This window comes from Ptychodera flava, chromosome 14, assembly GCF_041260155.1.
Source record: "Ptychodera flava strain L36383 chromosome 14, AS_Pfla_20210202, whole genome shotgun sequence".
Classification (NCBI taxonomy): Eukaryota; Metazoa; Hemichordata; class Enteropneusta; family Ptychoderidae; genus Ptychodera; species Ptychodera flava.
The window spans coordinates 32837685-32855001 of record NC_091941.1 but is presented as its reverse complement, the minus strand read 5'-3'; the positions used below and the strand labels follow the sequence as shown (position 1 = coordinate 32855001).

General features: G+C 36.9%; 1 protein-coding gene across 2 annotated transcripts in view; it reads right to left on the bottom strand.

The window, feature by feature from the left end:
- Positions 1–17317, bottom strand: part of LOC139150218 (uncharacterized) — a 34300-nt gene that overhangs the window by 4335 nt on the left and 12648 nt on the right. For both annotated transcript variants that reach the window (XM_070722445.1, XM_070722444.1), the window contains exons 4-9: positions 9277–9485; positions 4566–4693; positions 3897–3977; positions 3273–3419; positions 2823–2939; positions 52–309 (exon numbers count right to left, since the gene is read on the bottom strand). In XM_070722445.1, coding sequence (XP_070578546.1) covers positions 52–309; positions 2823–2939; positions 3273–3419; positions 3897–3977; positions 4566–4693; positions 9277–9485 — 940 coding nt within the window. The remainder of the gene's footprint in view (positions 1–51; positions 310–2822; positions 2940–3272; positions 3420–3896; positions 3978–4565; positions 4694–9276; positions 9486–17317) is intronic.

Sequence of the window (17317 nt, the reverse complement as noted above, 5' to 3'; positions counted from 1 at the left end):
GTGGAACAGCTAGAGGGTAACCATCCTGAGACAAACAAAACACATACATACCTCTGATCCAATCCAAGCAGTTGTTGTTGTTGACCCAAAACCACCACCGCCTTGATATCGTTGATATTCACAAAGGGTCAGATTTCCAGCTCCATCTCTTCCGGGGTCACCCTTTTCTCCCTGTGATCCGTTGTAACCTCTTGGTCCTGGCATTTTACTGATCACATCCAATTCATCATAAATGGATTGGTTCATGGTCATAAGCATTGTTGTGAATTCTATGAGGGAGTTGTTTATCTGGACTTCCAATCCGTTGATCTGTGGGTAACAATACATGATCATATATTTATATCTTATGAAGTTTTGTACTGGATGGGGGTTAGAGAAAATCACAGCAGAGGGTTACAAAACGCAGGGCAGTAAAAACTCAGGATTGGGAAGTTACAATTTTGAATAGCTGCATTGGAGTGCACATAATGTTCACACATATGGGAGCTTTTGGGATTGCCTGTGCATATATTCTTAACTTGCCATTGGACAGATTTGGTGCCTCTCATATAATAAGGCAACCTAAATTTTCCAGACTGTTTCTGTACATTAGTAGAACATTCAAAACCTTCAAATGGAAATGCCATCTCAGATACAACTACATAGTATACAATCCATAATTATGTTAGAAATGGCCATGACCACACAAGTGTTGACACTCTCTAACATATGCGAGCATGGAAAACCATGGCATTGTCATCATCATTCATCATTCACCATTCATCAATGAATGGTGGTGACTTTGTAACCTATCTCTCCTAACGAGTTGTACTTCCTCCTTGTTTCTCTGCACAGACTATTAAGAACTAATCATGCACTAGGACATGAATCTACCAGCTCATTAGAGCCAGCATTGACTCACAAACTAGATATGTGCTTGTCATTTCAATGTGGCCTAATCATTCTCTTGGGTTCGATAATTCAACTGTCTCCTGGCTTGATTCTGTTTCATGGCTGTGTCCAGACTCATTTACTGTACACACTCTATGCATTAAACATGGAACTGTCCAAAGTGTCGATGGGAAAATTGTAATGGAATATTGTTGCTGATGTTGCAATGTCCATAAACATCACTCTAACTTTTCTTGACAAGATTAAACCAACTTCTTTATTCAAAGCTATCGCAATCAGTAGACATGCTATAAAAATATTGAAATTTGTAAATATCTATGTCTTTCTTTCAGTGAAGATAAAAAAGCTGCTGATGAGCAGCTGGCTCAGAAGGTAATATCTGATTGGTCGATTGTCATTATTCACAGCAACTTAGGGAGTCTATTTGAATAATTCATTTATACCAGTAAGATTCAGCCACCCAATTGGATAACAGCTTCCGAGATGCTGCACTTCAGCACCAAAAAAAAGGGGAATAAAAAAATAACTAGGCCACAATATTGGTGAGTTCATTTGCTGTTTTGTCTAAAATTTACAATTTTCATGTTAAACAAGTCATCGTTGATGACATAGTCCCCACTTGTTAATGGGTACTTTGATTACAGGTCCTCAAAAAGGATGGAGTCCTCTTCATTAGGTCTGTGATAAAAATACTTTTGAATAAATTTGCTTGATACATGTCTGAGTTGTAGTTCAGGACATGAAAAAATTGTAATAAAATGGCCACATGGTGGCCATATTGGATCGTATCACAAAACAAATCAATGTGCATATGTATGACATAGGTCAATGTCCTTGTACCAACTTTGATTTAAATCGGTTTAGATATGCCTGAGTTATGCCTTTGTACATGAAAAAATCATAACAAAAATGGCCGCAAAGCAGCCATATTGGACTGTATCACAAAACAAATTAACGTGCATATGTATGACATTGGTCAATCTCCTTGTACCAACTTTGAATAAATTCGCTTGATACATGTCTGAGTTATGGTTCTGGACATGAAAAAACGTAATAAAATGGCCACAAGGCGGCCATATTGGATCGTATCACAAAACAAATCAATGTGCATGTGTATGACATAGGTCAATGTCCTTGTACCAAGTTTGAATAAAATCAGTTGAGATATGCCTGAGTTATATGGCTCTGTACATGAAAAAATCGTAACAAAATGGCCGCCTAGCGGCCATATTGGATCGTATCACAAAACAAATTGACGTGCATATGTATGACATAGGTCAATGTCCTTGTACAAAGTTTGAATAAAATTGGTTGAGATATGCCTGAGTTATGGCTCTGTACATGAAAAAATCGTAACAAAATGGCCGCCTGGCGGCCATATTGGATCGTATCACAAAACAAATTGACGTGCATATGTATGACATATGTTAATGTCCTTGTACCAACTTTGAATAAAATCGGTTGAAATATGCCTGAGTTATGGCTCTGTACATGAAAAAATTGTAATAAAATGGCCGCCTGGCAGCCATATTGGATTGTATCACAAAACAAATCGACGTGCATCTGTATGACATATGAAGTAATCCTTGTACCAAGTTTGAATGAAATCGCTCCAGGCATCTCTGAGATATCTGCGTGAACGGACGGACGCACGGACGGACGGACGCACTGACGCACGCACGGACATGACCAAACCTATAAGTCCCCCCGGACGGTGTCCGTGGGGACTCTTATTTTAAAAAAAATAATTCAACCCTATTCTTTTTTGGAGCAAAGCATTAATTTTTTCCTTCTAACTTGTAGAAATTTTGGACTGTCCAGCTTAATTTTCCAATATGACCAGTTATTCTTCACGTATATGATACTACTCTACATATATCAGACATCCTATTTAAAGACTACTTCTGTAACCACAAAATGGCTTCACATACCTTGGTGGCATGCTGACCACTTTCATCTTGCAGTTCTGTTATTTGTTGGGTGTGCATGGAATCTGTTGATGTTACCTGCTGTGTCAGATTTACAACTTTGTTCGTCACCTGTTCCAGCTGAAATAAACAGAAAACAATTGTCACTTCACAAATTCTCTCCATAAATAATGACAATCCATGCATACATGAAGAACACTACACTTCACTTCATCATGAAAACAATTGCATTCCATCAAGGGGGCCCCTCAAATAGCCTTCCTGACCCCTGAGGATAATGTTTATATGTTGAAATGTCAAGGGGAGGTGGATTGTCTTCAGTCTTGCTACCTCAGCATCAAGAAATTAACTTGTACAAAACAACCATCATGGATTTTAGAGATCTTCCAAATTTACTGACACTTGTCAGTTCTCTGACACGCCATTCAAAATAACAACAACAACATTACTTACGTTACTGTCAGTTTCTGTTGTTTTCGTTTCAAGATTTGCCAAATCATTCCTGTTGCCAGTAGCGATTAAGGTTGCCACTTGTACATCATTTTGAAGCTCATCAACTTCTTCGCCTTGAATTGTCAGATTTTTCGTCAGCTGTTCAATCTAAAATTGATGGGATGAAAATTTCATGTACCGGTATTTCACAGATTACTTTGGACTTTACCTTTCACTCCTACTTGATTTGCTTGCTACATGAATTCTACTAGCAAAGTTAAACTTGACATTGTCAGAAAATAATACCAAAAATTTGCAAAATATGCATGCATGTACACACACACACACACACAAACACACGCATCGGACTCTGACTGATTCTGATATTTCCCAATGCTGTGTAAACCAGTATGTACCGGTACAGTACTGGGAGCTTAAAACAACTACCATTACACAAGGTGTCCCTAGAAAGCTAACACTTGTCATATCTTAAAATCTCTCTTACAAGGCCTGCAGACTTTTCTTCAAATATATATCACCAATAAATGGAAAAGAACCCTAGTCCTAATGGGTGTTGGTCACACCAGGGTGTGTAACAGGGATTTGAATGACGCATTCCATTACAATATTGGATTTATCACTTACCTTCATTGTGTTTCTGGCTAGTCTCAAGCTGATTGTGGCATTATCTGAACCCAAACCCAGAAGACGCTCCATCTCAACAACCTGTGCAGGAAGAAGAAAGTGAATTTCACAGGGTCAGTGTTGGCCAGGCGGTTATCAGTTCCCACAGAGGACAGCTTCAGGGGACCAGTGGAAGTATCAGCTACATAAATTATAAGCTCTCAATGTTTAAGAAAGACACTGCATCCAAGTATGGCAGACAAGCCACAATGTATGTGCATGTAGAGCAATGTTTAGAACAGGTTGGTGTTCTGGCATATCAAGGAACTTCTTCAATTGTTATCCCATGAAATAGGCTGGAAACGCTACCTTGAATGAATAAAATAGTGTTGATAAATTTGCTTTGGTCGTGGAGTGCCTTTGTCTAAACACTGGAACTCTGCACTGATTGAAGACATTTTACTACGATTGAGTGGTACCTAATGTATTTTGAGTACATACACATTTAGCATACAGCCTCTCCTAGTATTCATGTCAATTCCTTTGGAGATAAAAAACTCAACATATCTAGACTTGATCACAACATGGAAATTGTTAAAGCCAAAACCTGATGACTGATGGACGGTAACAACAGCGTCTGAAATGACTCACTGCATTGTAAGTGAATCAGTAGATGATCAGTCAACGTACCCTGTCCAATAATGCCTGGTTTGCATTTTCAAGCTGAGTTATCTGGTATTGGAGTTGCTCTGTCGTTGGACCAGGTACCGCTGTTGTTCGGTCTCCAATCTGACGATCACTTTGACCGGGACTAGTACCTGCAAAAAGTATGAGATGGGGGAAAAATAAGCTTCCCGGATATCTATTGAAATATCTCTAAAAATAGGATGGGTTGTGATTGTTTCGCTTTTATTCCTACATGTGTAACAATTTCCTAATTTTTACTGATTATACTGAAGTGATGGAGAAGATGGAGAAAGAGTGTGGATCTGTACAGCTAGGTTTTGGTGACATTATTACTATTTTCATTATGAAGGGAACTGATATTTGGATTTATCCTTTATTACAAATATATATAATACCTAATATATACAGCACAAAACACTAGTGTAAAACTATGTAAAACTATGTGCTAATTATTCATATATGCAGGGTTAGCGGTAGGATTTTCAAGTTAGTAGCCACACTTACTCAGTGTGGCTAATTTGGTCCTAATTTTATTAGCCACACGCAACTTTCATTAGCCACACATACTAAATGCTGGTAGAAACATGCTTCAGTCTTAAATTGGTATAAGACATCTATACCCTCTTTCTGCATTTCAGTGTGAAAAGGTTTAAATGTTAAGTGGTTCTTTTTATCTTTCTAAAGACGAAGATTAACAAACTTTTAAAGTATGGCCATGACTGCTTGATTTTCAACGTTTCTGCTGTTATACATTTCTTTTTTCACTGCAAAGGCTACACAGACGGTAGACATGATCTTTAAGTAAACTAAACATTTGTAAAAACACATTCAGAGACACACATGCAAGACCTTATAAACATTTTTCAAGAACAGTCAAATCATCATTATGTGATTTGGGAAAATTTTTTGAACTCAGACCAAAATAAAAATGAAAAAGAGTAAAATATTGATGAACATGTTACATCCTCATCTATATATACTCTTTTGTTGTTGATTTTGCAAAACCTGTATTGCACTTTATGATCAAGATCCCCAATTGGGATAGGATTTCAATAAAGGCTTACTTCACTTTACTTTACATGCCTACCCTAGTTAAACCCCGATACAGAAAGGTGATGAGCGTATAATAGATCATTACAGTTAGTAAAATTACTTTTCCGATCAGAAAAACTATTAAAAAGGTGTTACAACGACGAGACATTGAAGTTCCCGCGACAGCATCGTTAGGAAAATGGCACGTTTTGCCAGTACCTTCATGAATCTGTGTCCCTCCGTACCCCCGTTACCTAAATAGAATAGTCCCACTCCGCACATCCGCCATTGTTATTCTCACTCAAGGCCACGATGCGACGTTGGTTTTCCTTCTCTAAATATGCAATTTCATTTGTTTGACGCTATTATCCTTGCATCAGTGAAGAGTTTTTACCGGTGACTATTACAACTTCCAATGCTGTGTCGTTGTTTTCACAAGATGTAGACCGTTTGATATTGCAATGTCGACTTGCTTTTATGTGCAGTCAATGCACATGCCATGCCAGTTAGTTTACGGTTCACACTATGCTGTTGATCGACAGCATACACGACGTCTTTGTTTCACGTTTACTTTTTTCAAGTTATGATAAATGTGGAAATTTCACTAAAATGTCGCTGATCCAGGGATTGTGTAATCAGTTTGATTTGATACTCTGATATGAAATACTGTGTCAATAAAGCTCGGAATCGTCGCTGAATTTTGCTGCTTTTGCTTGTCTATGGTTGTCTATCTTAGTATCAACGTGATGGGAATGCCAATTCAATCATGGAGATCGAGATCGCGAGAATGTAATCATAACTGTTTTCTGTATTTTGTCTTCCTTTACAATTTCAAGTAAGTGCTTTAAATAAAGAGTTTTTTATGTTGTCTTTAGCATATCAGTGGAAAAGCATTAAGATTTGGTCTGTTTAGTTTTATCAATTTCGACTATAGAAATCAGCTGTCGCCACGCTTTTGAGATCGTGGCGATTGCCGATGGGATTTTGTTCGCCACAAACAAGTTTTAGTCGCATTTTGCGACTGTGGCGACCTCTACCGCGAACCCTGTGAATGCCTATGTATGTATGTATGTACCCGGGGTATGTATGTATGTATGTATGTATGTATGTATGTATGTATAGAATTCCAAGAAATAGAGTCAGTCCAACTGCAACTATTGAAGTCATCAGGAAGAAGCGGGAGTACAGCAAAGTCTTGACACAGTGTGGAGAAATGAAAGGCGTACTCGACCAATTTCTTCAATCTTCAAACGATCTTTATTAATAAAACCGACGTTTCGGCAACACACAGATTGCCTTCCTCAGGGTAAAAACTAATAGATAAAAGCGGATAAAATAGAACGTGTCAAAGGAAGGTGGAACGACTACAGGAAAGTAAAATCATGATGACAAATCCTCACAAAGACTAAAAAAAGGCGATAAAAATTTTTATCGCCTTTTTTTAGTCTTTGTGAGGATTTGTCATCATGATTTTACTTTCCTGTAGTCGTTCCACCTTCCTTTGACACGTTCTATTTTATCCGCTTTTATCTATCAGTTTTTACCCTGGGGAAGGCAATCTGTGTATTGCCGAAACGTCGGTTTTATTAATAAAGATCGTTTGAAGATTGAAGAAATTGGTCGAGTATGTATGTATGTATGTATGTATGTATGTATGTATGTATGTATGTATAAGTTATGAGTTACATATATACTATGTGTGTATATATGTAAGAATTTATGAATATACAATGTACCCAGGTATATTTGTGAGTGTTTCTGTAATGTATACATGTTGGTGCTATGAAAGGATTTGCACAACATATTTGCACAAGCTAACAGTATTTCATCTTGTCAAGAAGATGAAGAACTGCAAGGACAGATGTTGGCTTGTGCAAAACAAAAAACTTTATTTTGACTGTCTTAATAACCGAACAAAGCGAGTTTAAGAAAGTAAATATAGCACAACACAACAAGCACCTGTTGTTTCTCTCATGTTTTCCACACAACAATGGTACGACCAAGACTTGCTCATTCCATTCCAAGAAATGCAGTCAAAACATGGCACAGACATTTGCTAGCTTTCTGATTGGCCTTGCACATTATGAGATACCAGACTTGTTTTTATCAGACTTGTTTTTTAGACGTAATACAAACTATTCACAACAAAGTAAGAGGATCGTAAGTTCACTTGTGACCACAAATTTATTCTGATTGTTTGCCATTGGTCAGTTGTGACATAATTGCCAACAGCCAACAATGGGAGTTCAAGTTCCAAGCACAAAGCCATGTCTACACTATTTATATGGCAAGGTATTACCGGGGTCGCACATTGCATAATAATCAGCTATGCATTCACTGACAGCTCACACTGGACATATACAATGTTTTCAAGGCCATGGGGACCCTAAAAAGGATGTACCTTACCCACTTTATTTTCCTGTTTTCTTAAGTCACATGGGAAAGCAATTCATTTGTGATTTTTTATGTTGTTTTGTTGCGTAAAGACTTTTAAGTCACTACGACATCCATACTTTTGAACAATGTTGTAAACAAATTGTGCTCAAGTGTCAACAGCAGCCGTATGCTACTGTCTACATTATTTTGAATTCACTGCGCTTGTCACAAACATTTACTATACACATATATCTCTGCATTCAGCCTGCAGATAACATTTTGTAATTAAAATATAAATAATTCAATTAAACTTCATAATCTTCTCCGGGTTGAGACCGCTCTGTGTTGGTACATTTCTCTGATGAAAAGTATTTATAAAACAATTCTTAAAAGACACAGAAAATGTCCCTGGAATTTTTGATGGAATTTTTGCAAAACTTAAGCCACAGAGGCTATGATAAATACCTGAGTTTCTATAGTCATTAACCGTGCCAAGAGGGGATTCTGGGTAATGAGGTCAGCTGACCAGTCATAACGTGGCCTTTATTGCACACAGATCTGTTTTACATACAATCAGATTGCTTATGCTAAAATTCATCAACTTGAAGATAACTTCAGCTGTTGGAGGATGTCAGTTAGAGTTTGTTTACAGTTACGAGGGCAGGATTTGACAATCAAGCATATATCAGAGGAAGGTGAAAGTTCAAACACCCTCCTTCACTACAGTGCCTGGAGCCTTCTTTCCAAACAATTGCACTTGTGAACACTTTACATTACATGAAGCATATAAACAAACTACATTCAGTTTGACCGTTGTTTACATGCAATGATAGGACCTTTTCTGTTTATCTTCAAGGGCTGCACAATATCTGCCATACAACAGCTCTAATCCCATATCATATTTTTTGCATACATTTTGACAAGGTTAGCCTGTTTTGGGTGTCATATAATCACACTTGGTTGTCACCTCAAGCATAGACACTTCAACAGTGTGACGTCATAAAAAGGACAGCCATCTCAAGAATCTTAAAGGAAAAAAGCCTCAAAAAGGGAGTACTTCACAATTCCATGATAAATTTTCCACCACAAGATGATGGGTCATTCAAGGTTTTCTCACGATAATTGTACATTGCTGGCTTGTACTTGAGCAAAGATGGACAGTACTTGCAATATTATTTTATTGAGTTTTACCGACCTTGAGAATATGCTCAAGGACAAATTAAGAAACCCGACACTTCTACAATCATACAGGGCACAAAATTACAAAATTGCACAAACATGTCTGACTGAGTCATGAGTAACTCACCTGTTTGGAGGGTACCAGATATGACAAGAACCACCAAGAGGAGAGCCAACAGCGCCAGCATAAAGATGAGAATGATAAAGAAATATGTTTTGAAGCATTCGCAGGAACGATGATGTGATGGCTGATTTGCTTCCTCTTCCTTGGACAGTTGATTGTGATGCAACTGTTGGCTGAATGGAGTCTCCTCATACGTGGGGTTTTTCTTTTTCCTGCAAGATTGACATAAGGCTGGAATGAATGTCATTGTTGAGAGAAGCCAAGAAAAAGTGACTGAATTTTGAGAGCAGAGGCATACCTATACCTACCGGTAAGGCACACGTGCAGAAGAGAAATCAACAGATTGAAGGATGTCACATCAGTGTTGTCCCCCCACGCCCACCACCAAAAAATCCTAACAATAATATTTAAATACTTTTGAACAATACATCTATTGCAAATGTGCAAAACCAGGTACCATTTTAATTTTAAATTAATATTGAATAATTTCATCTAACTTGTTATTCAGCAATAAATGAACTCATTGCATCAGCCACTCTTGCAGGCTGCTATAACTAATCTCACAAATTTATGTAAAATCATGATCAAGGACATCAGTAAACATTATGTCTAACATCTTCTTTGATGAAGAACTGCATTTTATGAGATGTTGATGTGTAATGACATTCCTGTTGAGAAAGATGGCACCCTGCCTGTAACCTTGGAAGGATAAAAATTGTAAAAATTTATGATTAATTGCAGCATTACACCAGAAGAGGCATAAAAGGGATTGCTGACTAGGGACTGCACTGCACGAGTGTTATTTGGATAATATCAATAAAAATTTCAAAGAGGTAATTTGTATGCATACAAGACATGAACATTCAGGCATTAAAGTTCAGACACATTTTGTCGAACGGCAATAAACCTTCTGCTTCTACTGGGTCACACATAAAAAATGTAAAGCAACACGCAAACATCAAGAAGATACACTTTTTTGATCGCACTTAGGAAAATCAATGTCTTATTATTATTATAGGTTGATATTTCCAAGTCAATATCATTCACCTCAACAAGATTTCAATCTGCAATGAATTTAGATGTATTTATACAGACAAGCCATTTTCAGTCTGTATGAAACGCTATTAAACACAAGACCTGAACTTACTAAACACACTCATTAAATTGTGATATAATGGTTCACATTGTAATGTAACCACTTAGAAAGGTTTATCAGAGTGAGTAAAAAGTAGTTCATTTTCACATAATCTTTTCAGATTAACACACAAAGAGATATCGGAAATGACATCGCTCACTCTCATTCCGTCTATATCTCACTCTCCATGGACTTTGATTCATTACAAAGACATCTCTTCACACAGTATATCCTATTATTATGCATGAGATCCATCAAGGGACTTAATCTTCCGTCTACAGACAATTTCAAAACATTTTTAAGGTCATTCCCATATGAGTTCTAGCATTTATAAACCTCAGATGCTTAACTTCAAAGGTGGTTGGCTCTTTAATACACTCTATGTTTTGCAGTTCTTCAATTATTATTTTCTTCACCCAAATTTTCAAATTTGAGTCTGGTCATATTTCTGATTTGGAGGCATTTAAAATTTCCATTGTTGGTGAGAGAAGCGACTGAACCTACTGAACATTCAATGATTGTTTCTCTTATAATAATCTGCCATTGCTATCAATCTCCAAGAAATAGATTCTGAACTCTTGAAAAGATCTGACATGATTTCCTTTTACCATTTCACCCTTGTACAAAGGTCCTGCTTTAATGAATGGTGAACATTTCCTGTACAGACAAATTGAGCAGTTGTCTGGTCTGCTGTCACAGGATTCACACACGCTGGACACTAATCTGATACACAGACAGTATACTATACATGACCTGCTCCCTTCATTCATTCATTGCTCTACAAGGGCTCTAATGCTGAAAAACAATCATGACAAAATTTTTCAAACAGGTGCTCAACCTATAAACTATATATCAGATACTTTTGGAAAGAAACGCAGTGTAGAATTTCAACCTGGGGTAAAGCTTTCTGGAATGAAGCCAGTGTCTTTGGCGAGATGTTTACGGTGAAAAATTTACATTCATAAAATTTCAAAAGTGGCAGCTAAATGTGAATATTTGAGATGGTCATCTTTATATTCATCAAATGGAAATTGCTACTCGCATTTTGGAATGTTCCATGGAATTTGAAGCTATCATATTCCATGGAACTGGTCCAATTCATCACAAAGAGGTCACAATGAATATGCAGACGGCACACAAGTTTAATGGAAAACGCTGAAAGTGGCCACATTTTTCTAAAAAGTCTGACAAAGAAAAAAATAAATTGTTGCACATTTAGGAGACAAATCAATGTTAGCATTCTGCTCCCGAAATCAATAGAGTTAGTCTGCTACGTCTCCTAATATCCCCAATTAGACAGGAGACATATTCATTTGCTTCTGTATTGATTCTGACCCAAGAAAATACCAAATCAGATATACAGACGCTAAATCACTCTGTAGAACTTAATTTCAGACATGGAAGGCATGAACAGGAATCTTGCTGTCAAAATTATCAATAGAAATATCAGAAAGATAAAATAAGTAATAAATCCTGTCTACTTCACTGTAAAATTTATCAGCTAGAATTTGATTTTTTCATCCTCAAAATTAAACTGAAATTGACAAAAAAAAACATTGATCATTCACTAAGGTGACACTCATTGACCAGTTTCCATGGCAACATGATTGCTTTCAAATTTTATCTGCTTAAAGGTCCCGTTTTTGTGAATATGTCACGACACTGTAGATACTGGGTTTGTTACTATGGGAGAAGGAGTTGACAGAATTCACAGATAATGATGAACGACATACAGACATCTAGTCTGAATCTATTGTGTAAAGGTTAATGTAGTCAGCTAGCACACGGCACTGTATGGCCAGTCAGTGAGTTATTCTCATGTGTTTGTACTGAAGATCAGAAACTTTTCAGCATGTTTGGGTGCAGCCACCTACATTGACCTTTCTATGATCTCCCATCTCAATATGAAGCGCTTCATTCACTCGTCCTTTGTGTTGGATCCCTTTGAGAGAAAACGTTTCACAGTCTGTCTCAGCAAGCCGAAAGAAAAGCCCCTCAATAAAACATAAAATATTCAAGATATGGAAGAGTCAGTAATTACCAATCAAGAATGCATGAATCTCTTTCTCACTTGATATATTCTGATATGGAAATTACAGACTTGTATTGATCTGCCTTTCTGTAATCAAAAACTGCTTTGGGTGCCGAACAAACCATGGATCCAAGACCAGGAATTTACAACTAAAAGAGACAATTTAGTCTCTCCTTTCAACTTTAAATCCAAGGTGGCTTTTTTAAAACACCCAAAGACTGCCTTTGTCCAGACAGAACAATGTTATTCACCAATCAAGTATATGACACAGTTTGGAGAAAAAGGAAGAAAGGCAAAGCTGCTGGATAATTTTATTTTGCAAATGCCTCTTGGTAGGACACATGTTTCCTCGTAAAAGCAGAAAACACTGCATTACAATCCTGTTGAATTTTCCAAATGCGCTATCAGTACTGAAAGACAGTTTATGATGTGAAGAGGGCTACTAGCTCGAGCTTGAATATTCTCAACAGCACTGATCAATCTGGAGATGGTGAAAGAACTACTATTATGAACTCATCTGGGGATGGGCAGATTCACTTATTTGTCTCAGTCTCTGACCAAATGATGGCATTTATTGCTTTTTTTTTTATTTATTGTAACACTTTGCAAAAGAAAAATGGAAATCTAGCCAGAAATTTTCTGTGATTGTATTGTAGATTATTATGTTACGAAAGACTGGAAAAGATGTCTGGCACACGAAGCAAAGATTATGTCAACAATCCTATGATATGATGACATACTTTTAATATTTACATGCATCCTACGCAATTGTATCAGGTTTAATATGCTCAACAGTTACAAAGGGGTCACCTCCCATTCCGTGAATTAATTGCTAGACTTACTACTTTCTGACCAAGACAGGATACAATGTGTCATAACATCACCAATGTACCACGGTTTGTATATAATTTTAGATTTTTCCCGGATCTGATAGCTGGAGTGAAACAGAAATTTTAATATCATATTGGCAGGAAGCCAGAGTGGAATCTTCCATGGAAATATTGAAGTCATTGACTCCAAAATAACACATACCATCAGCAAATATCACATGCCACAATATCTGATTAGGCCACACCAGTATCGACATGGTACAGATTTCAAAACACTATCTAAGGTTTCATAAATCATAGATTCCTTGGGATAGCAATAAGGTCAAAGCATCAAACATCAGATCAGCAATTCTTGAGCAATAGACCAACATTAAAATTCTAGTATAGCGCATTCTTTGATAAATTCTATATCTTATTAGCCTAAGATTAACCTAAAAATATATTTCAAATTTTTTCTCCATTTTGTCATCATGGTACCGTTATTGTAAAATATCATTACACTTTTTGCATGAATCTCTGTTGTCAATTTTTTTCTTCCGTGGTCCACTTGCTAGGCTTACAAAATTTCATTTACCTTGTTTGTACAAGTTATTTGCTGTGTTGTAATATGAATATACTTAATATTATATCTGTTTATTTGCATTACATTTCAGTAATTTATTTTTTAATGAGTTTCTCTCAGTTTTGTAACAATAAAGGATGTTGGTTTGCCTTACTGCCATTGCTCTTGGGATAATACTTTTTTGAAAGATTACAGCATCAAGTAAGCGCTTGTAAATGCATATAACACAAGTGTGTATACATGTACCCACCAGTAGAATGACATGAACTTCCCAGAGCTGACAAACTATCAGCAGGGAATACTTGAATTCCTTGATTTATAGACACATTGCTGAACAGTAGCAAGTTCAATGTCATGGAGTATAATTCTGAACAAATTGGTCATAAAAGTGACCCTGATTTACTGTTCTTCAGCTGATAAAAATTTCCCAGTTTATTGTGAAGTCCGTCTCCCACACCTTTCTTGCAAAACAAAAGTGAACAGTATGACTGTCGTCATGGCAATATTGAAAAGAAAGAATGACATTGTACATTTCATGAAATTTTATCAGTGATCTAAATTTTATAATGCTGGGGATATCATAAATTTTTTAACATAAGGACATCACCAGTTTTTGGTGTAACCCCCTAAGACAGCATGAAGTCAGCACTACTGGACCCCTTAGCTAACAATAGACAATCCTTGCATACACCCATTCAGAAAGGTATAGTTTAGAAAGCATACAGTGGCACTCCTTAGGCTGGTACGGATAATATGCTAATCAACACCAACAGCAAGTTACAGACACTCGTAGAGGTACAAGATGATCATCTGACACAAACAACATACTGGTATTTGTGACATGAGAGTAGCATATGTAACGTACTTTGACTCTTTTGGAGTGAATTCCGATCAGTGAAAATTACTTCTGATCAGTGTGCGGAAAAGAAAGTCTTCTATTTCAGTAAGAGTTTGTGAATACAGTCAACTATGGGCTATGCACACCTGTCACTGTTGATGAAATCTGCACCAAAATTTACCATGAATACACCTCTGATTGACTTTCCTTCTGTTTGCCATCTTGACCATTTTTACTTAATTTGTCAGAGCAAAGCTGCTCACAGACATTCTTCTGAGCAGTATATAAATGCCCCTCCACAGTATAGATCTGTTTACTACTCAAATGATACCTATACATAGTACTTTTACAGCTACTACATGTACTGTGTAAGTTTATGTAAACTGTATTGTGTGTATGGCCATGGGACAGTTACTGTTTCTCAGATATTGCGTGATGAAGCAAGAACTATTGAGTTTTCTAAATTTGCGCAAACATTGTTTTCCCTTACTAAGATGAAAGAATGGACAATCCACTAATGCATCTCTCAGAAGGGATCACTGTACACAGCACCCTTTCACTCACAAACCAATATACCAGTACCTGTCAGTACTGTTAACTTCTGATTTTCTTGGAACTTTTTTCCTCAAAGTGAAAATTCTGTATTGCATTGCATAATACTTCTACACAGAAAGAGAGCAAAGAGGGGCTATTTTAAGCTCACTCAGACTACCCGGTATTGTGTTGCAAAGAGAAACACAGATAAGGTTAATTCAAAAGTCGTTCTTTCATAGAGTGCCACTTGCATGACATGCAACACCTGGCTTAACATTCAGCAGCTTTTCTTACAGAGACTGATTGGTATGGGGGAGGTATAGCAGCCGTATAGACTCACGTCACAGTCCATTACAGTGCAACGGATTATGATTTTAAGACCACTGTAATCAACATGGCAGCTTAACAGTTGAGAGAGAAGAGGCTAAACTGCTTAATTGCATGCAGAATGGTAGTAAGCAATAGCTGTGACATGACTGGTAATACGTTAGATGGATATTATTGCACCAAATCCAGCCGCTTTCTACTGAAGTCAGCTTTTACCTTTCATGAGCTTGACATTTTTATATCAATAGACACAAAAAATATTTGAATATTTGTATTTTCCAAGAAAATTCTGTGATCATATTCTCCAAAATGCAAATCAGAGACTTTCAAAGTGTGTATATTTGACACCGTATACATAAACCTGTCCTGGAACTGGATGAAGATCTCTTGGTTATAAAAATATTCTAATGATAATACCTTGATATAAATATGTCTAGGGCAGATTTAATAACAACATATTACGTTTATCACTATAAGTTAAAACATGACATTTTCACCAACTTGTTGGCTGGGGCATCATAGAAGTAAACTATAAGATTGGCTGATATGGGTTGCAAAGCCCTAAATGCCTGATTTAGCAATATTTGAATCAGAATCTGGTTCTGAGATATTAATTTTCTTCCCACACGTTTGTTAAACATTTATAGTTTGCATGCTGCTCAGATTTTCATAATCTAACAGAAAATTTCTGAAACACATGAGCAAATCTCAGATTTATATCTTGTTTTCCTTAGATTATAGATTATAGATTATTGACATAACCTCTATATACAAATATGCACCTGTGAGAAAAGCTTCTGGTGAAGAAAGAACATCCCATTTTTGTCTAAAATCATGCCCACCTGCTTAGTAATTGCAGATCTTCAGGAAGCTATGTGAATAATTTCTCTAGCATCTTGTGACATATTAACTTTGACATTATAGATTTTGTAAAGCCAGGGATTTTTTTTCAGTTTGTTTCTTTGAAGATTAAATGACAAGGCCAATAATCTGATCTAAAGTTGATGGGTTTGCTGTTGAAGATATAACCGCTATCATCAAATCACTTGAAATGAAGACACACTTCTTTTGGTCATTTGCAGTGGCAACCAGAAAAGCGCTCATCACAATAGAGATTTAGCCTTTTCCAAGTTCTATCTAAATGTCAAATCAGTTTGCACCCAAGGGTAGTTTTTTTTTCTTCTTCCCTTTCTGTCGGAGTATCATGCAAACTGAGAATTCAACATTTCTTGAATGATGGAGATGGTCTGAGTCCCAGAGGACAGTCGGGAAACCTATCGTAAGAGAGATCTTTTCCGGCTGAACAAGCTCCATGATATGCCATCATGCCGGCCAACACTGCATGTACCTTTTGAAAGCACATAGAGCTGATCTTTGACTGAACCACACTGATGTCAATTTTCCTTTTAAAATCACATCCACCCTCAGGCAGTCTATAAAGTCTGATGTTTCAAAGCATATTTGTAATTGCATCGACTTCTCAAGTATTAATATATATAGCGGATATTATAAAATTGGCAAATGTAATAGATCAGAGGTAAAAAAAAACAGAGTAAATGTTGGAGCAGTCAAAGACATATTAGTCTGGGTACTTGTTCTTACGGCAGTTCATTGGCCAGGTAAATTGCTTTCACAGAGTCCAACCATCATGCACCTGTTGTCCTTTGACGAACAAATTGCGAACTAAAATGTCAGCTCATAAATTACTGACAAAAGCGCCGTCCCGAGACATGGACAATTTGATGGAAAGCTGGAACACACCATACACGTATTTGAGGGCAAATAT